Raw genomic sequence first — 26,977 nt, 5'->3', positions numbered from 1 at the left:
ATTGGGAAGCTTACAATGACAGACAGAGAGCAACAAAAAAAGGAAATGAGGAGGGAGAAGATTAACTATGAGGGTAAGCTAGCCAGTAATTTAAAGGAAGATTGTAAGAGTTTCTTTAGATATATAAAGGGCAAAGAGAGGCAAAAGTGAACATTGGGCCTCTGGAAAATGACGCTGGAGAGATAGGAGTGAAGAACAAGGAAATGGCTAAGGGTCTCAGTAATTATTTTGTGTCACTCTTCATGGTGGAAAACAGGAGTAATATCCAAACAATCCAAGAGAGTGAGGGGGCAGTGCTGAATATGGTGGCTATAACCAAGGAGAAGGTGCTAGAAAAACTGAATGGCTTGAAGGTGGATAAATTACCTGGACCAGATGGACTACACCCCAGAGTTCTAAGGTAGATAGTTGAAGAGATACCAGTGCATTTGATTTTTTTTTTTGCAGCGTAATTAGGAGAAATCTTAACTTTCGATATTTCAAAGAGAAATCCGTGGGAAGCACAGAAACCCTTCACCATCCTCACACAGGCACACACACCACAGAAGTTGTGTTAGTGGTGATCTTTCAGGAATTGCTAAAATCAGGGAACGTCCCAGAGGACTCGAAAATCACTAATGTGACACCCCTGTTTAAAAAGGGAGTAAGGTAAAAGTTGGAAAATTGCAGACCGATTAGCCTAATTTCGGTTATGGGTAAGATTTTGGAGTCAATTGTGAAGGATGAGATTTCTGAGTACTTGGAGGTGTACGGTAAAATACGGCAAAGCCAGTATGGTTTTATTAAGGAGAGATCATGTCTGACAAATTTGCTACAATTCTTTGAGGAGGTAATGAGCATGTCAGAACAAGGAGAGCCAATGGATGTTATCTACCTGGACTTGGAGAAGGCCTTTGATAAGGTGCCCCACAGGAGGCTACTGAGTAAGAGAAGGGCCCGTGGTGTTAGAGATAAAGTGCTAGCCTGGATAAAAGCATGACTATCTGGCAGAAAGCAGAGAGTGGGGATAAAAGAGTCTTTCTCAGGATGACAGCCAGCGACAAGTGGTGTTCTGCAAGGCTCAGTGTTGGGACCATAACTTTTCACTTTATGCATTACCAGTCTGGATGAAGAAACTGAGGGCATTCTGGCGAAGTTTGCACATGATACAAAGATAGGTAGAGGGACAGGTAGTATTGTGGAGGCGGAGAGGCTGCAGAAGAATTTAGACAGGTTCGGAGAGTGGCTAAAGAAGTGGTAGATGGCGTAAAACATGGAAAAGTGTGAGGTCATGCACTTTGGTAGGAAGAATGGAGGTACGGACTGTTTTCTAAATGGGGAGAAAATTCAGAAGTCTGAAGTGCAAAGAGACTTGGGAGTTCTATTCCAGGCTTCTCTGAAGGTAACCTTGCAGGTTGAGTCAGTAGTTAGGAAGTCAATTGCAATAATGGCATTTATTTTGAGAGGACTTGAATATAAAAGCAGGAATGTACTGTTGAGGCTTTATAAGGCTCTGGTCAGACCACATTTGGAGTATTGTGTGCAGTTTTGGGCCCCATATCTCAGGAAGGATGTACTGGCCCTGGAGCGTGTTCAGAGGAGGTTCACGAGAATAGTTCCTGGAATGAAAAGCTTAACATATGAGGAAATTTGAGGAGTCTGGGTCTATACTCGATGGAGTTTAGAAGGATGAGGTGGGATCTAATTGAAACATACAGAATATTGAATGGCCTGGACAGAGTGGATGGTGGGAAGCTGTTTCCATTGATAGAAGAGACTAGGGCTCAAGGATACAACCTTAGAGTAAAGGGAAGACCTTTTAGAACAGAGATAAGGAGAAACGTCTTCAGCCAGAGGGCGGTGAATCTATGAAATTCATTGTCACGCAAGTTTGTGGAGGCCAGGCCATTGAGTATATTTAAGACTGAGATAGGTTCTTGAAGGGGATCAAGGAATGCAGAGAGAAAGCAGGAGACTGTGTTTGAGAAACTTATCAGCTATATTGAATGGCAGAGCAGACTCGATGGGCTGAATGGCCTAATTTCTGCTCCTGTGTCTTATGGTCATTCCCTTTACCACCAATGCACAGTGGCTGTAGTTTGTACTATTTAGAAGATACACTGAAATAATTCACCAAGACTCCTCTGGCATCACTTTGGAAATTCATGACTCTTCCATCTGGAAAAACAAGGGCAGCAGATACATCGTAGCACTAACAACTCCAAGTGCCCTTAAAAACCTACCTAGCCATGACTTAGAATGCTCTCATCATTCCTTCTGTGATACTTGGTCAGTTCCTGGAATTGCCTTCCTGACAACATTCTGGGTATTTCAGAAGGCTGCTCATCACCACCTTGGCTAGGGTAATAGGATACACAATAAATGCAGACCTAACCAGTGTTGGGCAAAGCCCATGAATTTAAACAAAAGCTGATATTGAGGTTTCCCTTTGTTCAACAGAATAAAATGTATAGACATGAATTTTGGAATAAAAATAACAGTGAAATTGGATGCTGTCGTTGTCACTACACACTGAAACTTACAGCAGCTTCTGATGTTTGTTAATATTGTTCAGTTTGGAACTTGGATATTGCAGTCAGTGATTTTATGTTTTTCCAGATGTGTTCCTCCCAGAATGCAATCAATTGGAAAGCATTGATTTGATGGGAGCTTTGGCTCTGCAGGGAAATTTTACAGAGCCTGCAAGTGCAGGAAGTGTGGCATTCTGAGTGCCCAAAGTATTAGAGCTGTGAAATTTCAATTTCTAAGTGAATGTTGAGATGCAGAGGTCATGCAGATGACCTAGTTGCTGTGTGTCAAGCATTATGCTGGCCTGTGATGGGAACATACTTGTAAAATGTTTGCAAGTCATGAAATCTCATGAGTGCAAAACAATTTTTAATGAAATCCTGCTCTCAGGAGAATGTCAGTATTGTGGCGAATCTCCTGATTATCTCAAGGTAGGTGCACGAGTTGGCTTTGTGCAGCTATATACTTACCACATCAAATAGCTGTGGCAGGATATACAGATCCAGCATTGGATACAGCTCAGTCCCCACAATGCCAGAGTCATCCTCGTCCTGAGGGGCTACAGTGGCTCTGTGGTTAACACTGCAGTCTCATAGCACCAGGGACTCTGGTTTGATTCCAGCCGCAGGTGACTGTGTGGAGTTTGCACTTTCTCCCCGTGTCTGCGTGGGTTTCCTCTGGGTGCTCCGGTTTCCTCCCACAGTCCAAAGATGTGCAGGTCAGGTGAATTGGCTATGATAGATTCTCCATAGTGTTCAGGTTTGTGTAAGTTAGATGCATTAGTCAGGGATAAATGTGGTGTAATAGGGTAGGGGGAATGGGTCTGGGTGGGTTACTCTTCAGAGGTTCAGTGTGGACTTGTTGGGCCAAATGGCTTGTTTCCACACTGTTGGGAATCTAATCTAAAAAAAACCGAGGAACATGAGGATTAAGTTATTGGTTCTTGTTTAACTCACCTCAACTCAGGAGTAGCAAGGTGAGACAGAATTAATGGGGTGGGGAATGGTGGAAGTGGGTGGGCATGGCAGAATGGAAGACAGATTTGGGGAAGATGGTGGTAGGGTTGTGAGCATGGAGGGGTGAAGTGAGAAGGACCCAGTATCCTGGGGATGGTGGAATTTATGGTGGGGACAGAAACTGCAGGCAAGAAAATGAGGAGCTTTAAGAGCACTGTCCAAGCTTTGTGGATATCTGACAGGGTCGTAGCAGGACATTGAGTTTATGTACAATACTTAAATTATCCCCGCTGAGAATGAACTTGACTAATGACCTTGCATACAAAAAGTGGATCAACTGAGTCTGCAGTGTAACTGTATCCTACAAAGTGCAAGTACAAACTGGAAATTTGCATGAATATTCAATACAGAATGAACAAAAATAAATACCACTATGTACAGAATCATGTTTTTGACTTAGCATCAGTTTTGTTTAGTTTCATAGAGGGTTTCTCTCCAAGAGACCAAACAAGGTTTCTCACTGCATGTAATCAAACTGACCTCATTAAATACCTACCCCACCTGGGTAGCACCCATCTGGTCTGATTCTACCCCCATTTTGCTACTTTAACTGAAACATCTTGCCACTGCCAGGGTGTTGCTGAATGGACTGGCACTCTTGGCACCATTGCCATCTTTAAGAGGTCATTGCATGCTGAGATGAGACTGTTAGTCCAGAGCTGCTATTTACATTTCCGATATTTGCCCAGATATGTCAGAGAATGGAAATTCGTGTTCCACTTAGGAGGAAGGGATCTTCAGGTTCTCGCAGGTAGGGTGGTACGGAGGTGGGATGTCCTGTATCCCCATGGCAAGCAGAGGAGGCCATGACACCAGACCATGCCAACCTTGTTCGAAGTCAGTGAGGTCTCAGCTGTTTGGAGGAATGTACAGCATGTAGGAAAAAGGCCTATGTCCTTCTACAGTGTTTACTCTGATACTGCAAATTCATTATGTCGCTGTTACTGTACCCACTTCCCACTACCACTCATGCTTATACCACTCTCACTATTGTCTGCAACATCTTCCCTCACTTGCTGTCATCTGCCCTTGAATGCAGTGATCATTCTGCGATGCCTACTGACTCGCTTGGGTCATCTCCCCACCAGCAGCAACAGTAACAGATGTGGCACCAACTTTCATCTTACTTAATACCAGCTCCTATCTCACTCCAGGAAGACAGCAGCCCACAATTGAGCAGATAGGGTCAGGATGAGTGGTGGCTGCTCACTTTTGATGATGAGAGGACAATGACTTTGACTGCACCAAGTGTATGACTGATTATGTCCTAGCTTGTTGACTGGTATTGGAGGATGCCATTGACGAACTGTCCCAGGAACCTCTGACTGAAGACAGTCATCCTTGATTTGACTGAGGACTGCTGTAAACCATGACAAGTGTCCTCGTTTTATATCTGTGCCAAATATTAAGGCAATAAGCAGTACTGTGAGCCTGAAATCTGAGTGGCAAGATGCAAAGAGACAAGGCAAAGATATTATGAGCATCCGGGTAGGCTCAAAGTGAGTGAATATTCTAACACCAAGTTAATAACCCAGAAAAAATAATTTATTATTCATTAGTTTATCTTATCTATGATAACCACCTCCAGTTCCTCAGACCTGTTCCCAGGAAACTGCTGACCAGCCTTGCTGGTTCCCATGTTAATTGATGTTATTAATATTTTTTTCTGTTCAGAAGAGGACCCTTAGATCTGTCTGATTATCTGTTATCATTACACCATCTCCCAAAGAAACCAATTTTTGACCTCACCATCCTTCCAAACCACCCATTCAGCTCCAATCTCTTATTCTTTCTAAAGATTTCCTAAATCTTTGCCCATCTTTCCAGGACATCTCCATTTCTCAATCCCCTTAATTATATTTTGTTCCTATCATGTTATCAAAAAAGTTTTTATTGAAGCCATAGATGACATCCTGTGTGACTGGGCCAGGAGTTCATCCTCATTCTTCTCATCCCATGGTTAGCATTTGGCATAGTTGACCATACCATCCTCCTCCTTCAATGTATTACATTGTCAAAGTCTGTGTACCTATGTTCTTGTTATTATGAATTGGAGTAGTATTCACCTGGTTCTACTCTCTCCTGTCTAATCATTGCCTTTGAATCACCTGAAATGGTTTCTCTTCCTATTCCTGTCAGTTATGACTGGGGTCTTCCAAAAGTCTCTTATTTGTCCCTCTTCTATTTCTCATCTACATACTGATTCTTGACAACATCATCGAAAACACATTCTTTTCAAATGTCCACTAATGACACTGAATGTTGCCTCACTATCATTTCTCCCAACTTCTCCTTTGTCTTTTAATTAAAATACTGCGTGTCTGAGATTCCGTACTGGACAAGAAGTGTTCTTCAATTATATATTCAGAAGACCAAAGCCATTGTCTTCATCTCTGTAGCTACTGACTCCATCTTTCTCCTTGTCAATGATCTGAGGTTGACAAATGCTGTTCACAACCGTATTACATTTGATCCTACAATGAATTTATGCAGTGTCACACTGAAATCACATTTTTCCATGTTTATAATATAGCTTGATCCCATCCTCTCTCTCCAGTTTTCCAGCTGCTGAAACCTTCATTGATGCCGGTGTCAGTGCTGGACTTCCCGTTCCTACAAGCTGGAGCAACTCTTAAAAACTGAACTGTCAATGTCCTTACATATATTTAGTGCCTTTCACTCGTCACCTTTGTGCTCACTGCCCTGCAATGACTCCTCATTGTTACACCTTAATTTTAAAATTCAAGTTGCATCATTGCCTTGCCACTCTATATCTCTGAGATGTCCTCCAACTCCACGACCCTCTGTACAGCTAACCTCCTCCAGTCCTCCTCGTCGGTATTAAAGAACATAGGAATTAAGATCAGCACCATCACTAAAGAAATAGTATTAGATAAACTAATGGGGCTAAAGGCAAACAAGTCCCTTCCCCATGCTGCCTTGTCTCCTAGGATACTAAAAGAAGGATCTACAGTATTAGTGGAAGCATTGGTTATAATCTTTCAAAAATCTGGAGAAGTACCAGAGAATTCAAAAACGACCAATATGACATCCCTACACAAAAAGGGAGAGATGCAAAAAGTGGGTAACTGTAGGCCGAATAGCCTAATGTCTATTTTTGGAGAAATATTAGAATCAATCATTAAGGAAAATATAGTAGAACGTTTGGAAAATCATAATCTATTCAAGCAGAGGCAGCATGGCTTTATGAAAGGGAAATTGTGTCTGAATAATTTATTAGAGGTTTTAGAGGAAGTCTCAACCAGAGTGGAAAAAGAGGAACCAGTAAATGTGTTATATTTGGATTTCAGAAGGCTTTCAACAATGTACCTCATAAAACATTGTCATGATGAGACCCAACAACATCGGAGATCGTGTATTGGCATGAATAGAGAATTGACTAAAGGTCAGGAATCAGCGTGAGGGAGGGATGCAGCAAGGAGCTTTTTCAGCTTGGTGACTCATGGCCATTGGGATTTCATAGAAATCAGTGATGGGAGTGGAGGAAGCAAGTGGATGTATTATAGCTAAATTTGCAGACAATGCAAAAATAGATGGAAAGGCAAGTTGTGAGAGGGGAACAGACAGTTTGTGGAAAGATAATGATGGGTTAAGTAAATTAGGCAATAGGTTGGCAAGTGGAGTATAATGTGGGAAAATGTGAAGTTGTTCATTTTGGAAGAAAGAACAAATGAATAGAATATTATTTTACTAGATAAAACCTGCTGAAAGCTACCCCCAAACTTGTGCACAAAACACAGAAATCTAGCACACAGGTGCAGCATGTAATCAAGAAGGCTAGTGGAATTGTGGCCCTTATTTCAGGGGAGTTGGAATATGAGAGTAGGGAAGCTTACTGTAACTGTATAAAATGCTGGTGAGACCACATCTGAAGTCCTGTAAGCAGTTTTGCTCCCCTGATTGAAGGAAAGATATAAATTCTTTGGAGGCAGTTCAGAGAAGGTTGACTCAAATGACCAGCGGCATGGAGGGATTGCCTTAAGAGCGAAGGCTAAACAGATTGGGACTACTCATTGGAGTTTATAAAATTGAGAGGTAATTTCATTAAAATAAATACGATTCTTATGCTGAGATGATGTTTCCCCTCTTGAGAGAGTCTAAGACCAGAGTAAAAGGGCGCTGATTTATGACAGAAATGAAAAGGAATTTCTGCTTTGAGGTTGTCACTCTTTGGATTTCCTTTCCACAAAGAGGCTGCAGTGGCAGATTCCTTGTGAATACTTAAGGCTGAGATAGATACATTCTTGGTCAGGAAATGAATTAAAGGTTATGGAGAAAATGCAGGGAAATGGACATAAGGATCGTCAGATCAGCTTTGATCCCACTGAATGATGGAGCTTGAGGGGCTAAGCTTGTTCATGCTTATCATCATTATTATATATTAAAATCCTTGATTTTAATTTTATGATAGTGCCTCCAGCTGGCTAAAAAGCCTTGTAATCTGAAATTCTCTCCCCAAATCTGTCCCCTGCTTCTCTACCCTCATTTCAGATGCTTCTTGGAAAGAAAGACTTGTCAATATATGACTTTTTTTATTCCTGAGCATCAGACATCTCAAAGTGTTTTGTGGTCTATAAAGTATTCTTTGAAGAGTAACCACTGTTATATAGGAAGTGCCTCAGTCAAATTGCACAGAGCTAACTCCCAGAAATAGCATTGTGATAATGACCATGATGATTTGTTTTTGTATAACGCAGAATAAATATTAGTTAGGATGCTGGAAATAATCAAACTGCAGTTCTTTGAAATAGGGTCATAGGATCTTTTGCATTGACCTGAACATTGAGATTGTGCCTTGATTTAACACCTCACTGAAAAGATGGTATTGAAACCAGAACCTTGTAAATCAGAGGCAGGTTTACTCCCAACTCTCATATACTGCCTTTTTGCCAAACCTTTTAGTTATCCTCTCTAATAACACCATATGTGTCCATGTGTCAGATGTTTGCTTTATGGCACTTCCTTGAAGCATTTTGGGGCATTTTATCCACATCAAAGGCACAATATAAATACTTTTTTTTCCATCTTTTGTTTATAACATGTTTCAAAACATCTGTTGACAAACCTAGGTTTGGCAGCAGCTATGGTAATGAATTGATCTAATATGATTTAATAATTTATATCACTGCAGTAGCCTGAAATGTTTGAAGACTAATGGGCGGCATGGTGGCACAGTGTTTAGCACTGCTGCCTCACAACGCCAGAGACCTGGGTTCAATTCCCGCGTTAGGTGACTGACTGTGTGGAGTTTGCACATCCTCCCTGTGTCTGCGTGGGTTTTCTCCGGGTGCTCCGGTTTCCTCCCACAGTCCAAAAATGTGCAGGTTAGGTGAATTGGCCTTGCTAAATTGCCAGTAGTGTTAGGTGTAGGGGAAGGGGTCTGGGTGGGTTGCTCTTTGGAGGGTCGGTGTGGACTAGTTGGGCCGAAGGGCCTGTTTCCACACTGTAAGTAAGTAATCTAATAAGTACATGAGATTAAGGTGTTCTCGATTTGTTTTTATAAAGTGAGTAGTTAAGTATGCCCATCAAAAGAGAGGATTAAGATGTTCCAAAAAACTTGACAATTATTTTGAAGCATAGCCTCAGTTGCTATGCAAGGACCCAGCAACATCTAACAAATAGCAGAATCAAAGAACCATTTAAAATGTTGTTGTTTGAGGAATAAATGTTGACCAGGACATCAGAAGGACGTAGCAGCTCAACTTTGAACAGTGCTATTATTCACCTGAACTAGTCAAATGGTCTCAAACCATTTTAAAGTGAACTTCATGATGCATCAGTTGACTTGCAAGCATAACAGTATTTCCTCTGGCCCATATACTAATCGTATTTCTCACCTTACTTTAAGGAGGTTCTGACTGCTCTGGATCAATTCAAGTGTTATCATCATATCTGGCAGAGAGAGAGGGAAGAGGCCATTCAAGACTTTATGAAACAGAACCCTCTGCTATCTGAGTTTGAATTACAGGTTCTCTACTACCGGGACTTGGAATCAAAGATAAATTCCGAGCAGGAATATATTTGCGTTGGAGCATTAGCCCTTTACACTGGTAAAGCAATCAAAAGTACTTGAGTTCAATAACAGTCTGCTTTATTGAAACAAATTTTATACTTTTTCTAAAAGGAAAAGGCCTGTCAATGTGCGTTTTCTTTAATTTCGTTCTCATTATAAACCTGAGATGTCTCACTTAATATGTGAGTCGCGACTGGGAACAGACATTTGTAAGTGTCCCATTTTTGAGGCACTGTTCCTGACAATTTTTTTTTAATCCCTGTTGCTTTTTTTTGGATTGTCTGAAATTTCATCAATATTGGTCAGTTAACAAAGAGACTCAAGTTAGTAGAGCACATTTTGGGTAAGAAAAGTGATTTTTTTTAATTCAATATGCATGTAATTACCATCATTGAATTCCCCAACCATTCGCATCCTGAGGGTTATCATTAAGCAGGACAAAGGGCAGAACAACCCACTTGATTAGCCCGTCTCCACAGTCATGCATTCCATCGCTGATACTCACTAGGAGTAGGTAACTTATGCCATCGGCAAGATGCTCTACAGAAATTCTCCAAGGTTCCTTCGGTAGCATTACCAAAACCATGATCACTAACATCAAGAAGGGTAAGAGCAGTTCCCTTCCTAACTACACATTATCCTGAATTGGAATTATATTGCCATTCCTTCAGTGTTGTTGGATAAAAATCCCAGAACACCCTCTCTAATAGTCTTGTAGATACTATTACAGCAAATGGTTTGCAGTAGGTGAAGAAAGCAGCTCACCACTACCTCCATTATAGCAAATAGGGATGGGCATTCAATGTTGGCCTTGGTCAGCCGTGTTATGTCCCATGAATGAAAACAAAAAAGAACCAAAACAAATATTTTGGCTGTGAGAGCAGCTCAGAGGTTGGCAATTCCATGATGAGTAAGTCATTTCCTGATTGCCTGCAGATGCAAATCAGAAATGAAATGGATATCCCTTAACTGCTTGGATGAATGATGTTCCAACAATAGTTGGTCTCTTCAACTGTCAGCAGTAGCGAAAAATAAATATTCTTGGTTTCCTGATGTTTTTGTCTTGTCAATGTTGGTATTGGAAGAGAGGGAGGACGAAAGAGGGAGGGAGACTGTTTACCTGCCTGCGTTCAGTGTGCAGTCTATAATCCATCTCACCTGTTCGCCCCCAGAAAACTGCTTGAAATATAAGCTGGTTGTACATTCCATGCCTGTGGAAGTTTTGTTTTCAGGCTTGATAATTATAGATGAACTTCCATCTTCAAAATGTGTGTTCTTTTAATGGCACCAATCAAATGGGAAGTGGAAGAAGGGCTGACTGGTTTTGTTGCCTTTGGATAAAATGCTAATTTCAGCTCACTCTTCTCTTTGATCCATGTTGGTTTTGTGAGACATGGCCAATCTGTGTGAGTCAAGTCATTCCGATTATGGTTTTTTGCAATTGATGGGATCAGGTTTACAAATATAACTTCTGTCAGTGATTAAAAAAGCATTCATTCACAAATTTTTAAAAATAAATTTCAAGCATTAAGTTTAGAGCACCAATAACCCAATTTTGCAATGAGAATTGTGCTCTGTATTGATCCCACCAAGTGTTTCCAATGAAAATATTAGCATCTGAGGCTGAGACTTCTCCATTTTCAACCTTACTTTTGTGCCTTCCATAGGGGATCTATAGCATCCAGCAACACGGTAAGCAGTTCTTTTTGATGATCAGCCAAACGGATGGTGGAATTTTCACAGACAGCAAAAAAAGAACGAAAATATAAACCTTATCTAAATTGTCATGTAGGAAGTAAAATAATGATTGTGAACCCTCTGAGCTGGAGTTAGGGGATAAATATACAAATCATAACAAAGGTGTTTTTAAATAAAAAGACATTGTTAGAAATTTTCAATCTTTATATGTTCTTCTAAGAAAATAACAGCATAATTGTTTTCTAAGAGACAGAAATTTTGTTCAGTAACCTGTTGCCTGTGTATAAAACTGGCATTGGCATTGTCCAAACCTTTGAAAAACAATGCAGTTTCAATTTTTAATTGATTTCTCAGCACTTTGGTCAAGACATCATAAAATAAAATAATCTAACCCAAGTGGTATAGCCAATAAACTTAAGTCTGACTTGTGTTTTTACATGAGTCAGATTCAGACAAAATGCGAATTTCAGTTAATGTGAAATAAAATCTAAGTCCAGGTCTGAATATAGAAGGTCCGGGTGCATTTAATTGGTTAGCATGTTTTGCAAATCATCTGAAACCTGTAATGTAATTTGATCCATCTAAGCAGAATGTTAAAAGTTGTTGCATTTTTCAGCTGATCTCAAGATGGCACTAACTTCAGAAACCAAAGTTTGGATGATTGATTTGGGTCGACACTGCAATAAAAAGTATAGGACTGAGATGGAGAACGTTTTTACATTTATAGAGGAAGTCAGCAAAAAATTGAATCGGCCTATCAAGGATTTAGATGATATTAGAATAGCCATGGCTGCACTTAAAGAAATAAGAGAACAACAAATTTCCATTGACTTTCAAGTAGGACCCATCGAGGTAAACCTTTGTTTCGGTTTAGAAAATCTTTGTTCCCTTAACATAATACTTGTACGAGAAAAACAGTGTAAATAATGTTGTTGAATGCTGATAGTTCTTAAGGACTATTCAGCATAGATTTGTTTACTCATGTTACCTGAAAATGTGCAGCATCCGTATTTATTTTTCTTCAATGGGAAGTTTTATATTGTGTAATTTAAAGTGCCATACAGTAATTTGGGTGCAACAAAATTAAAAGAGGAGGCTTTTAGTTTGTTTCAGTGGCTGGTACAAATTATGTTGTCATCTTCCCCTTTTTACGTGATTTAGAAAGAGCAAGTTGTTACTATAATGCTTTTTCATTGAGAACAAAATGATTTAATACATGTGAGTCACAAGTTGCTATTTGTGATTCTCTGCTCACACTACTGCTGGAAATTTTTTTCGTGGTATCATTTTATGTGGACTATAAAGATTATAAAAATAACTCCATCATTCAATTTTTCCCTGTGTATTACTATTTGCAATTTTTTGTGTCCTGTGGCTATCCATGCCCATTATATAAGATTGAATTATCCCATGAAAACTATTTCTGCTATTTTAATAGGAGTCCTATGCAATGCTAAACAAATATGAATTGCTTGTGGCTAAGGAAGAGATAGAGAAAGTAGACACGCTTCGCTACACTTGGGAAAAACTGCTGGTGCGTGCAAGTGAGATTCAGAATGAAATAGTTGCCCTACAGCCAAATTTCAGGGGAGAATTGATCAACAATGTGCAGACGTTCATTGATGACTGTAATGAGTTTTATGCAGATTATGAAAAGGTATGCTAAAACATCAATTAGAATGAATGAATCAATGTTTATGTTTTGCTGACTGAAATATAAGTAAATATTTTCAAAAGATTTGCTAATTTTCCATATTTTAGAAAGATGGAATAATTTATTTCAAACTATTTTTCTCTAGCTCTAAATGCTATATAGTAGTCACTTGTTGATCAATATTTTGAGACCTTGCCTATTAGAAAATTTCATAATTACTTAACTGTTCACAGCATCATTAGTAAGCCTTATTTCTGTTTACTATAGGAAGGACCAATGGTTATAGGCCTGGCCCCACAGGATGCCAGTGACCGACTCGTAATCTTTCAGGTATGTTCTCTTTGTTATGGTCATAGATATTATGAATGTTTTGCTAGATATTACCCACAGCTTTCAAGATTTTACTGAACTTAATTTCATAAATCACTGGTGTATTTTAAACTTTCAGACCATTGATTGCTAGACCAGTCATGTATTTATTATATTGACTGTTGAGTCAGTATACAAATAAATGGACAGAGGATGTTAGGGAACAATACATTTTTGCAAATTCCATTTCCTTGTTCTGCAGAAGTGCAAGGTGAAAATATTGGATCTATCCCCAAATACAGTTTTGGGGCATCATAATGTAAGACCAAACTGTGTTGGATCCTTCCAATGCAGACAGTAAGCAAATTTAATGTTTCCTGATAATTGCTATTGTTCTATATGCAGTCAGTGCTAAATGTACTGTTGAATGCCTTCATGACTTAACAGGTTTTTGCAAGGCTAGCTCTAGTTATTGCTCAACTACATGGTGAGGTCTGTGCAGTTAAAGGCACCCTTCCCCATGGATTTCTGTTTGTGATCCTGCCTGAGATGTATACTTGTTCCATTCTGCTACCTCTTTGTATCCAGCTGTTTGTTGAGTTTCTTCAGGCAATGGTGGAAGACAAACTGGAGATCAATATAACACCCTCTTGAGCCAGAAGGTGACATGATGTAAATAACCTCATGGTCTCAGACATCCTCACAACTGATGAGTTGTCACCATCCTGCCCCAAGGCAGTAAATCTACCACAGGAAACGGAATATTTCAGCTAGCACCCACAGTAAAACAGAAACATGTCACATTATTACTCAGTAAGTTTAAAGAAAATGAAATGCTTTCAGAGGGGATTAGGGGAATGCTGCCTCCTACAGAGAGCCATTCTGCTTTTCCATTTCCTTCCTCTGTTAACAGCTTATGGTTCTCTGCGTTGCCTCTGATCAGTTTCCTGGTCATGCAGCAGGCCAGGATGGGGATGCATATTTCACTGGGATCACATTGTCTGTGCAGAACCCTGGAAGTCAGAGCCTAGGGCTTCATCATGTTCCACCCCACATTCTGTCATCTTCAGCAACTCGAAATAAGAATGCCAGCCACCACTTGCTGCTTATCAACAGTCAGTGGAAATCATTCAGCATCTAACCTGATGAGGTGAGATTTCATACAGTGTGGGAACAGACCCTTCGGCTCAACAAGTCCACACTGATCCTGCAAGGGTAACCCACTCAGACCCGTTTCCCTCTGATTAATGCACTTAACACTATGGGCAATTTAGCATTGCCAATTCACCTGACCTGCACATCTTTGGACTGTGGGAGGAAACCGGAGCACCCAGAGGAAATCTACGCAGACAACGGGAGAATGTGCAAACTCCACACAGATAGTTGCCTGAGGCTGGACTTGAACCTGGGATCCTGGTGCTGTGAGGCAACAATGCTAACCACTGGGCCACCACGTCGCCCTTGGTAGTTTGGTAGATGGTAGTTTGTAATGCCTTTAAGTAACACTAGTCCATCCTGTGATTGAATGCATGACTGTAAGGTTAAGAAAAACTATTAGCTGGAGCATTCAACTTAAAATGGAACTGCTGACGTTAAATTAGTTGAATTATGTCACAATTCTCTTCTTTGTATACTCCCTATACTACCAAAAACGATTTCAGGCATAGTCTGCATTGGAATGGCCCATGCGCATGTTCAGTGCTAGTTTGGTACCAAGCTTGCTCATGGACATTACCGAAAGTTGTCATAATGGCCTTTGTCTGTAGCATTTGTATTGCTGACTCACAGAGGGGAATTGTTTTTTTACCACATGTATTGATCATCAAATCATTAATATTTAGGACTTGTGTATTTTGTTTTTCTACCAGAATAAATTTGACAACCTGTTTCGTAAGTACATCACATATACAGGTGGTGAGGAGCTGTTTGGCTTGTCTGTCACTGAGTATCCCCAGCTGCTGGAAATAAGGAAACAGTTGGCTTTGCTCCAAAAGCTATATGGATTGTATAACAATGTGATCAATACAGTCAACAGTTACTATGACGTCCTGTGGTCAGAGGTCAACATTGAAAAAATCAACAACGAGCTTATGGAATTTCAGACCAGGTAAATATTAGTTTTTGAAGTAACTAATGTTTTTGTCCCCTGAAAATGTTCATTGTGCTGTCATTTTAAATTTGCAGGCTTCTGTTCATGCATATAAGAGTTTCTAACATATTGTTAAACAAGTTATTCATTTAGCTGCAGATATTCTGCTTTTTTCATTGTTCAGAATCTTCAGGAACTAAATTATCTGTTTTTTGCTTCTGACCTCATATGCTTTACATCACATGGACTGCTTAATTCTACCTGCGTAATATTGTTTACATCTGCCTTTACATCAGGTGATTTGCTGCTCTAATCCTCGACAGGCTTTCATCACTTTAACAATTAATACTCCAGTGCTACCCCAATACTTGTAATCTTCCACCATTCATAAGTTCTAGTCTCCATTCCTGTCCTAATCAATCCTATTGTACATCCACATTAAACTTTGTCCTGCAATTGCTTGCAGTTTTCAGCAGTGTGCATGACACTCACTGGAATTCCCGATAAAATCTTTTTTTTTCTGTCAAGTCTTCTTTCTTAAATAAGTCTTTGATCTCTCCTAGTTAAATTTTATTGGCTTGGAGTCCATTTTCCCCTGTGTCTCTGTGAAGCACACAGGCACACGGCTTACATTAAAAGGACTATAAAAATCAAAGTTGTCATTCTTGAAAAATCATGAAGATGGTTGGTGTTGCAATTAAATGTCACATTACTAGATGAGTATGTCTCCTGCAAATGTCCATGGGTGTAATTTGTATTGAAAATGAAACTGTATTTATAATGTGAAGCAGTATACTTTAATGACATGTATATCTTGTCCTCTAATTGCTAACCATAATAGTGATTGTTTGATCTTGTTTTAAATTTGTAGCATAGTAAAGAATAAGGCTCCTATAAATCTAACAGTAGAGCTAAACAATGGCACCGGCTGGCTCTGTTTGTGTCTCAGTTTTGATCAATGAGGACTACAGGGGATGAGTTACTGGTTATATACAGAACAATTCAAAGAAACTAGTTTAATGGAGGATTCAATAATTTAAAAATCTTGCTGCTTACTCCCTGCGCTGTTCGAATATTTTTCTTCCTTATGACATGATTCTTAGGCTGTTGCTGTTGCTGCAAGAAATACAAATACAAAAGTCAAATTACTTCCGTAGCCATTCTGATCAATCAGGCCAGTATTGCCATGTTTTACATTATGGCTCAGTTTCATTAACTTGCAATATATTTTAAAATAAAATCATTTCTTTCGCTTAGAAAACGCAAGGGTTATCATTTCAGTCAGAAAATCTTTTATCTTGTTTTACAATAAACTCCTAAAAGACACATTGATGATGTAGTTGAGAGCAAGCTCTATTTGGCTTCCTGGCATGATGCTTCACTTCTCCATATTTGGATTGAGTGCCCTGTTGGATAATCAAATGGCCAGAAATCCAAATTCTGGATTGATGGGAATCTGGAAGCATTCTCCTTTTTACTTTGAAACAAAATATGACAACAAAAATATTTTAACTATAATCTCAAGAACTTTTTTATGGCTGTGATATTATAAGTAGCAATCTAAAATTATAAACATATTTTTAAGTTTTTCTGACTGTGTTCAATTTATGGCTCAGTTTTCTTATTTGCGCTTCAGATGTCGTAGGCTTCCTCGGGCTTTGAAAGAATGGAAAGCGTTCCTAGATCTGAAGCAAACTATTGATGATTTCAGTGAGTGCTGTCCACTCCTGGAGCATATGTCAAACAAGGCGATGATGTTACGGCATTGGAAAAGAATTTCTGAAACCACAGGACACCATTTTGATGTCGAAAGTGAAACTTTCAAGCTCAGAAACATCATGGAAGCCTCAATACTGAAATATAAAGAGGAAATTGAGGTATTAGTTGTATGCTTAAAAAGTGGAATACTTTTGTAAGATGCATATTCTAAGAGAACAATATGAATATTATAAATTCGGTGTTGGATACCACTTATATAGTCTGATTCAAAAATATAGAGCATGGGCAGTTTTTAAGATCAGCTGTCGGAGATATCTTTTCATGCTTTGAATACACAGTTTTCTGGCATTATACTTTTATAGTATTTGACAAATGCCGTGTTCTATACCCATTAATTTTCCCAATTATCTTTATTGTATCTCCTTTCAATGAAGTTATCCAGGTTTTTACGAAAGATGGAATGAGCATGGAAGAAGCTCCACTGTCATTATAATGCTAGTTACAACATGAAAATATAAATAATTAGATCCTTACATATTTATGAAAAAGATGAAGTGTCTGACAACGTTTAGTCAAGGAACTAAAACATATTCTGAATTTTGGATTGTACCATGATTATAGTGCTTAAACATAAAATTTTTCATAATGCTCTCTTGTGGTCATTGGTGACTTAGATTGACCAAGTTTACTCAAAAGTTTTATTGACATAATAACACCAGAGCCTAAACTATGAAAGATTGTAATAATTCATGTGCAAGTGGAATAGTGACATTAGCATTGGATTTTCACTGCTTTATGTTCTTACTGGTGAACAGGGATAGACTTGTTTTCTCCATCTATGGAATTACTAACTTTCGTTGTGTTTAGTTGGGTTTATGGAATCCAGGAAGGACTCTTTAGTGAAATATTTGAAAGGGTACTGCTGCAGTGCAGTTGTATGTGTACTAATCCTGGTTTACAGGAGCATCAGTGAAGCCCAGGGATATGTAAACTATTTCTCAATTAACCCCAATTTAGTTTGTGGGCTATAAAGACCAGGGTGTTAACTTGAAAATATATTTGACAAATAGATAACGCTTCAGTTTCTAGAAGGAAGTCTATATTATTAACTATTTGCAGATGTCATGCCCAGTGTCCACATAATTGGCATTCTTTTTAAACATACGCTCTTTAAAATTGAAAGGAAAATCAGAAAGTGTAATTATGCTGATTTGAATAATATTAATTGCATAACAGTTGTTTCTTATTTATATATTTTTTGCACTTAAAATTTCTCACAAACTGGCAAGATCTTCCAGTTGAAGCATCATGATGGCAGCTGTCGGTTTTGTTCCTTGTAGGACATTTGCATTAGTGCAGTGAAGGAAAAAGACATTGAGCAGAAACTGAAGCAGGTTATAGCAGAATGGGATAGCAAAACGTTCACTTTTGCAAGCTTCAAAACACGTGGCGAGCTTTTACTGAGGGGAGACAGTACAGCAGAACTCATTGCCAACATGGATGACAGTCTGATGATCTTGGGTTCACTGTTGAGCAACAGGTAAGCAGTGCATAGATGCCTTACACATAACTTTGTCTCTAACAATCATAAAAACAGATTTGCATGGCTTCATTTGGATATTTTTATTAAATAATTACGTAACAGTCCAATTCACCTAAAGAGCAGAAATGGTTGTTGGATTGCTGCTGCATCTTTAGATGTCCCTAAGCTGATTAGATTACTTACAGTGTGGAAACAGGCCCTTCGGCCCAACAAGTCCACACTGACCCACGACCCACCCAGACCCATTCTCCTACATTTACCCCTTCACCTAACACTACGGGCAATTTAGCATGGCCAATTCACCTAGCCTGTACATTTTTGGACTGTGGGAGGAAACTGGAGTACCCGGAGGAAACCCACGCAGCCACAGGGAGAATGTGCAAACTCCACACAGTCAGTCACCTGAGGTGGGAATTGAACCCAGGTCTCTGGCGCTGTGAAGCAGCAGTGCTAACCACTATGCCACCCATGTGTTGCTCTGTGTTCCTACTGGGATCTTTCAATCCTGGCTGTCCCAGAAATGTGGAGCCAGCATTGTCAGGGAACTTGGTCGGATTGTAACGGAGTTGGGGGAGACAAGACATGCCCCCTTTTATTGGCACAAGCTGCTGCATTATTTTAAATATCTAGCCTATGTGTAAATGAATTCATGTCTCTGAATGAATGGATGTGTATGAATGAATGAGAAGGTGTAGAAGTAGGTGAGTGAAGTGGGTAGTTGAGTGAGGTGGTTAAAAAGATGAAGTTGATGGGTAAATTGGGTAGACAGTAGGTGCATGAAGTGTACAGTATTCAGTGCAGGCAGGGTTACCGGTTCGGTAAGGGGGGTTGGTGGTTGTGGAGTTGGCTTGAAAATAGCCTGGTTGGGGAATGTTAATCTGGAGGTAGGGGTGATAGTTGAGTGGACAACAGGGATGGCCAAGAGGTAGCTGGTGATATTGGAGACATAATCTAGAGGTCATGAGCGTGGTCAAATGATCAGGGAAAGAGCGTAGTCGGGGACCTGGGTGGGCAATTTTGTGCGTGTGGTGGATGCCATTAGGTATTTAGGAATTAGACTTGGTTTACTGTCTAACGATCTCTGGATATATATTCAGGTAAGTGCATCAGCTATGTTCCAACTCTCCCTGACTCTAGTTTGGTGTTCAAGACATTCATGGGGAGCCCGGGGATGCAGGTGATTTGCTCACTGGATATTGAAACTGCCTGGCCAATTCTCACTGAGGTTTTTACATTTAAACTTCCAAAGGGTCCTGAAGTGTATCTCAGTGGTACAATATGTTTGATCTCTTCTGATATTCGCGAATTGGAAGATTTGGCCGAATGTAAATAAATCCTTTCAACAAATATGCATATATTTCAAAATTATCGATAACATGGATGAGGAATCCAAGTAATTCTGCAACTGTTCCTTTTGATGTATTTCAATTGCTTGTGTTGTGCTTTTTATCTTATGTCAGGTACAATACTCCTTTCAAGGCACAGATTCAGAAATGGGTCAACAATCTATCTAACACAACAGATATTATTGAGAACTGGATGACTGTGCAGAACTTGTGGATTTATTTGGAAGCTGTATTTGTAGGTGGAGACATTGCTAAACAACTCCCAAAGGTATGAAAGTGACTAATTGGAGTTTTATTTAAATGAAATCCATTGCATCCCCTAAATTGAGATGAAATTCAATTTTTTTTGGAAGGTGTCAAAGTCCGTGACACACCAGTTTACCAAAAGAAATGAAATGCAGTGGACAAAACTAATAATTAATTCTTCATTAATTAATCATTATTAATCTAATCCCTTATGAATTGTAATAACTCAGGAAGCCCTACTAGAAAAGATGATCACCAAAATAGAGCCACTACTCTTGCCATACATAGGATAGCTCCAGTTCTGCAGACCCATTCCTGTTAGTGATTCCCCATGAATCTTGTCAAGGTTATCACAGGAATGTACTATTGTCAGAGAAGCTACTCTATTTTAGGTGCTAATTTCTATAAAATTGCACTCCACCAATTGTTCTGAAGTACATACCACTGTTTTATGGAGTATTGACATGGTAATAGTATGTTTTTCATATGGTTGAGTGTGCCTTCTTTGTCCCATTGTGCTTGGTGAGTAATTAATCTGGGTAGGAACCAATCTTGAATGAGTCCTTTTGCACCATAGTGCTGTTTGCAACTGTTTTGTGGCCAAGATATGCACTTATAAATTACACTGCTAAATGCAAGAATATTTTTGTAAGAATTCTAGATGGGATTCTTTAACTTCCCTCACCACCTATCACAGATTAAAATAATAGGTAAAGATTGTTCTGAAAATCACATGACAACAAGATTAGAAAAAGATAAACTCAAGCAGAGGGAGAGCAAATATCTCAATGATTAGATTAGATTCCTTACAGTGCGGAAACAGGCCCTTCGGCCCAACAACTCCACACCGACCCTTTGAAGAGTAACCCATCCAGACCCATTTCCCTCTAACTAATGCACCTAACACTGTGGACAATTTTGCATGGCCAGTTCACCTGAACTGCACATCTTTGGACTGTGGAAGGAAACTAGAGCACCTGGAGGAAACCCACGCAGGCACGTGGAGAATGTGCAAACTTCACACAGGCAACCATCTGAAGTCTGGATTCAAACCTGGGACCCTGGTGCTGTGAGGCAACAATGCTAACCACTGAGCCACCGTGCCACCCAGAGTTACAAAGCAGAAAAGAAAGGAAATACAAGGAAGGAAACATAAGGAAGCTCGTGCTTCCAAATAAATATTGGACTGTAACCTGGTGTTGTGTGGTTTTTAACTTTGTGCACCCCAGTTCAACACCGGCATCTCCACATCAGGATTGATAGAGGTCAACAGCACAGAAAAAGGCCCTTCAGCCCAGCATGTCACGCTGATTGAAAACAACTGCCTGATTATTCTAATTCCATTAGCTTGTGCATGGCTCATAGTCTTGTATGCCTTGGCATTGTACATGTTCATCTAAATACTTCCAAAATGTTATGACATTCCTGCCTCTACCGTATTTTCAGGCAGTGAGTTCCAGATGCCAACACCCACTGGGTGAAAATAATTTCCCTCACATTTTCTGTAAACCTTTGGCCCTTACCTTAAATCTCTGCCCCCTGGTCATTGATCCCTCCATCAAGGGGAAATGTTTCTTCCGGTCTACCCTATCTATGCCCTTTATAATTTTATATATCTCAATCATGTCCTCTCTCAGTACCTTCTCCAACCCACTTGACAACAAGAGAAGGATGTCAAGAAACATTGGTTGGTTAATCTCTGATATTGTGAATATTACATAGGGATGTGCAAATGGCACAATTGCTAAAACTATTTTGTTTTCAATCTCATTGCACCCTGATTAAAGGAAGCTAAACGTTTTTCCAACATTGACAAATCTTGGGTGAAGATCATGACTCGGGCACATGAGACTCCAAGTGTGGTGCAGTGCTGTGTAGGTGATGAAACCATGGGACAACTTTTACCACATTTGCTGGAGCAGCTGGAAATCTGTCAGAAGTCTTTGACTGGGTAAGGTTCAACCTGCTGTTGCCAACATAGATGTAGGCAGGTCTGTTCCAGTCAAACAAATTAGGCCAGATTTTGAAGTTTGATATCTGACTCAATTCTTTGAAACAAACTCAAGATTATATGTGGTTCATTTATTGTCCATAATCATGTGAATGTGATTTAATTTTTTTTCTAGTTCATAGTTCAGCTTCTAAAAATATTATATGTAAAATTAGTTCATTTAAATTTGAAATGTTAAATAATAGAACTTTTTCTATGCAACATATTTTTGACAAGTTATCTCTAGTTGAATGAAAGCCTCTTAATTATCAAACTTTAATCTTCACCTTGTTAGAAATAGACTTTAAATGCAATGGTTGATTTTGTTTTCCTTCCCTAGTCTGCCCTTATTCCTATTGCCACTTTTATGTCTCCATATCTTAAAATTCTTCTTTTGTGCTTTTGAATTCTTGAAGTGTTCTACTATTAGGCCCTGGATTTCATCTGAAAATCATTGTGCTGTGTCTAGTCATGAGCATCTAGCTTGTGAGTACTAACATGTTAGGATGGACATTTCCCCAAGCGATGGTACAAACCAAAAATTGCAACCTTAGATACGTGTTGCATGGCCTGTGTGATCGTCGGTCCAATTGTATTGACTATTTTGAGCATCAAGCTGAATGTGTAATACACACTTGATGAGCTACCATCCATTTTGCGCTGCTGGCAAAGACTAGATTAGAGTAGATTTCCTACAGTGTGGAAACAGGCCCTTCAGCCCAACAAGTCCACTCCAGAGCCATTCCCTCCTAACTAATGCACCTAACACTACGGGCAATTTAGCCTGGTCAATTCACCTAACCTGCACATCTTTGTGACTGTGGGAGCACCCGGAGAAAACCCATGCAGACACGGGGAGAATGTGCAAAGTCCACACAAACAGTTGCCTGAGGCAGGAATTGAACGTGGGTCCCTGGTGCTGTGAGGCAGCAGTGCTAAACACTGTGCCACCGTGCCACTAGTTTCCACTCTCACATTCCCATGTCATTTGATTTTGATGAAACTGTCATTTTTTAATGAGATTGGAAATTTGTAAATGGTCCAGAGTTTCACACTGTTTACATTTATTGTACCTTTGCTATAGTCTTGTAACAAATCGCAACTGTGATAGATGGGTTCAAGGTTTGTGTGAAGATTTGTAGCTCGGGTGCTCGTTGTTGTGGTTCTGTTCGCCGAGCTGGAAGTTTTTGTTGCAAACGTTTCGTCCCCTGGCTAGGAGACATCATCAGTGCTCTGGAGCCTCCTGCGAAGCGCTTCTTTGATGTTTCTTCCGGTATTTATAGTGGTCTGTCCTTGCCGCTTCCGGGTGTCAGTTTCAGCTGTCCGCTGTAGTGGTTGGTATATTGGGTCCAGGTCAATGTGTTTGTTGATGGAGTTTGTGGATGAATGCCATGCCTCTAGGAATTCCCTGGCTGTTCTCTGTCTGGCTTGCCCTATGATAGTAGTGTTTTCCCAGTCGAATTCATGTTGCTTGTTGTCTGAGTGTGTGGCTACTAGGGATAGCTGGTCGTGTCGTTTCGTGGCTATATAGCTGGTCGTGTCGTTTCGTGGCTACACAGGAATTCTTGGACGCCATCAGAATAGCCACGAAATGACACGAACAGCTATCCCTAGTAGCCACACACTCAGACAACAAGCAACATGAATTCGACTGGGAAAACACTACTATCATAGGGCAAGCCAGACAGAGAACAGCCAGGGAATTTCTAGAGGCATGGCATTCATCCACAAACTCCATCAACAAACACATCGACCTGGACCCAATATACCAACCACTACAGCGGACAGCTGAAACTGACACCCGGAAGCGGCAAGGACAGACCACTATAAATACCTGAAGAAACATCAAAGAAGCGCTTCGCAGGAGGCTCCAGAGCACTGATGATGTCTCCTAGCCAGGGGACGAAATGTGATAGATGGGATTCCTGCAGATTTCCAAATACCGCAAAGCTTTTAACAGCCTACAACCATCATGCGGAGGATCAATCTTGGGTGGTTACATGTTACTTGACTTTATAATAATTATAATATGGGAGATTCAAGATAGTGGCAGTCTGAAGAGTCTACTATGTTGGGCTCTGTACCAGGCAAGGTGGGCTCCTACTCCCACCCACCCCCACACCATTAGTCACCCCTGAGGAAAGTTTGTAGTATAAAGTAGGTAGAGCACCTAGCGCCCCTTTAAATTATGATTTGGAAGATCTGGAGCTGAAAAGAAGACATCTAAGGAAAGGGAGCAAGGCGACTGCAGCAGGTAGGGCACTCCCTTACCATGTCAGGCACACCTGCAACCATTGCCTCGGCTCCCGCGGTGGCGCCTTTAAGTTCAGTGGAACGGCAGCATCTACTCATGGAGTTTGCTAAAGTCTGTGAAAGAATCAAAGGAGTGCTGGAGCCGGTTACTGACAAAGCATGAGCAGGAGATCCGGGCTCTGGATCAGAGCGTTAGAATCAGTGGAACAAAGGACCGTGGCCTTGGAGGCCGCGGTGGAGAGCTCCAAGGGGTGAGTCCGAACCTTGGAAGGCCAGGTTCGGGTCCTGCTGGAAAGTAGACGACCTTGAAAACTCAGGTTGGAGAAAAGATTTACGGATCATGGGTCTTCTGGAGCGTGAGGAGGGTGAAAACCTTGCTGAATGTCTCAGAAGGTGGCTACTGGAATTGCTGGGGCTGGAAATCGAGTCGGACCGGGTGAGTGTGGAGCTGGCCCACCGGACCTCGATGCACAGGTACAGGCCGGCCTGCCCCCTCGCCCAGTCCTAGTACAACTCCAGCATTACAAGGAAAAGCAATTAATAGTAGAAACAGCCAGAAGACTGGGAGGACCTCCACAGGCTTTGGTTTATAAAGGTTTGAGGATAATTTGCTTTATGACTTTTCTAGGGCGATAATTCTGAAAAGGTAGATCTTTGATGTTGTTCGGAAAAAAATTAAGAGATTTAATCATTCAATATTCTGTGAAGTACTCGGCAGGGTTACGTTTCAATTATGGGGGAGCTGTCTACAACTTTGACCCAGTGGAAAAAGTAAAAAAAGTTTTGAACTCGCTGAAATAATAGACTTTGACCAAGGGGAAAAGAGGAAAAGATGTGTGCAGACAATGACATTTTTTTTTAATCTTCTCTTTCTTTGTCCTTTTCCCTTTTGGGTTCTTGGGCCTTATAGGCTTGGTATTGCATTGGTGTATAAGGCGTGATAGTCCTTTCTAAATTACATAGCCATGTACCTGTCGGCAGTACTGATTAGGACCTTTATGTAGCCATGAGGGCCATATATGGTGGTCCAGGCACTCGGGGGGGGGGGGGCGGTGGGAGGCAGAGAAGAGGCCTAGTGACTACAGGTATAATACCTGTTGCGCCCATGGAGGTGCGGCAAGTGGAGTAATGTAATGTAGTGCAATGTAATGTATTTAATCTTAGTGGATTGTAATTTTATTTAATACTGTTTTATTTAATTTGAGTTTATTCTAATTTGGGTTAAGTAAATATGAGACATCTGAATCTTGAAGAGTAGTAGGCAGTTTATTATTAACATTACTGCAATACAATAGTACGATATTATTTTTACTTTTCTGTACTTTTATAACTTTTCGGGTTTTTTTTAGTGAAAGAGTGAAATATTTTTCAATAAATATATACATTTAAAAAATTATGATATGGATTCTTGATATTTTCACTTTGGTCATCTTGTTGTGTTACAGGTACCTTGAAAAGAAACGACTTCTTTTTCCACGGTTCTTTTTTGTATCTGATCCAGCACTTCTCGAAATTCTCGGTCAGGCTTCGGATTCTCATACTATTCAAGCACACCTATTAAATGTTTTTGATAACATCAAAACTGCACACTTCCATGATAGGGTAAGGCACAGAACAAATAAGTTGAATGAATTAGATTCTTGCTTTCTATTGTTTCATGTTAAGAGAAAATTGAGATTAGTTCTGCAATTTTTTTTTAAATTAGGGCATTAGAGGGTAGGTCGTCCACTATTGTGGTCAGACATTGTAATCACCTGGTGCAGTGCAAAAAGGAAAATCAAGCCAAGAGGATAACTGGTATTTAATAAAACCTGACAGATTTATGTCCATTTATTTAAAAGAACTTAAAATTGAAGAGAATACATTAAGCATTTGCTGCTGGTGCATCAGAAAACCAAGCAAAATATGGCATACAGAGACATGGGAAATCTGCACTAGGACACAATCTAAACTCCAGGATCAATTTGAAATTCACAATCTCTAAATTAATTATGAGGTCATTGAGAACTAATTTAATGTTACAATCCATCTGGAGACCAACAACTTTAAAAAAAGGTATTTTAATTTGAGTGATTGTCCTAAAAGACCATATACAGGAAAATCCCTCTTATCTGTAGTTCTCAGACAATCAATAGACAATAGGTGCCATTCTGCCCTTCGAGCCTGCACCACCATTCAATATGATCATGGCTGATCATCCTTAATCAGTATCCTGTTCCTACCTTATCTCCATAACCACTATCCTTGAGAGCTCTATCCAACTCTTTCTTAAATTAATCCAGAGACTGGGCCTCCACTGCCCTCTGGGGCAGAGCATTCCACACAGCCACCACTCTCTGGGTGAAGAAGTTTCTCCTCATCTCTGTCCTTAATGTTCTACCCTGTATTTTTAAGCTGTGTCCTCTGGTTCGGCACGCACCCATCAGCGGAAACATGTTTCCTGCCTCCAGAGTGTCCAATCCTTTCATAATCTTATATGTCTCAATCAGATCCCCTTTCAGTCTTCTAAACTCAAGGGTATACAAGCCCAGTCGCTTCAGTCTTTCGGTGTAAGGTAATCCCGCCATTCCAG

At 40.1% G+C, this 26,977-nt stretch overlaps 1 protein-coding gene across 1 annotated transcript in view; it reads left to right on the top strand.

The window, feature by feature from the left end:
* dnah5 (dynein, axonemal, heavy chain 5) overlaps nt 1–26,977 on the top strand; it is a 298,393-nt gene that overhangs the window by 71,311 nt on the left and 200,105 nt on the right. Inside the window, exons 23-32 of the mRNA XM_060825297.1 lie at nt 9,394–9,595; nt 11,873–12,108; nt 12,695–12,913; nt 13,178–13,240; nt 15,088–15,326; nt 16,945–17,185; nt 18,368–18,567; nt 20,031–20,184; nt 21,950–22,113; nt 25,851–26,007. Coding sequence (XP_060681280.1) covers nt 9,394–9,595; nt 11,873–12,108; nt 12,695–12,913; nt 13,178–13,240; nt 15,088–15,326; nt 16,945–17,185; nt 18,368–18,567; nt 20,031–20,184; nt 21,950–22,113; nt 25,851–26,007 — 1,875 coding nt within the window. The remainder of the gene's footprint in view (nt 1–9,393; nt 9,596–11,872; nt 12,109–12,694; nt 12,914–13,177; nt 13,241–15,087; nt 15,327–16,944; nt 17,186–18,367; nt 18,568–20,030; nt 20,185–21,949; nt 22,114–25,850; nt 26,008–26,977) is intronic.

This window comes from Hemiscyllium ocellatum, chromosome 5 (assembly GCF_020745735.1).
Source record: "Hemiscyllium ocellatum isolate sHemOce1 chromosome 5, sHemOce1.pat.X.cur, whole genome shotgun sequence".
In the NCBI taxonomy this organism is placed as follows: domain Eukaryota; kingdom Metazoa; phylum Chordata; class Chondrichthyes; order Orectolobiformes; family Hemiscylliidae; genus Hemiscyllium; species Hemiscyllium ocellatum.
Note: the sequence above shows the minus strand (reverse complement) of the source record. Positions and strands in the feature narration are given on the sequence as shown.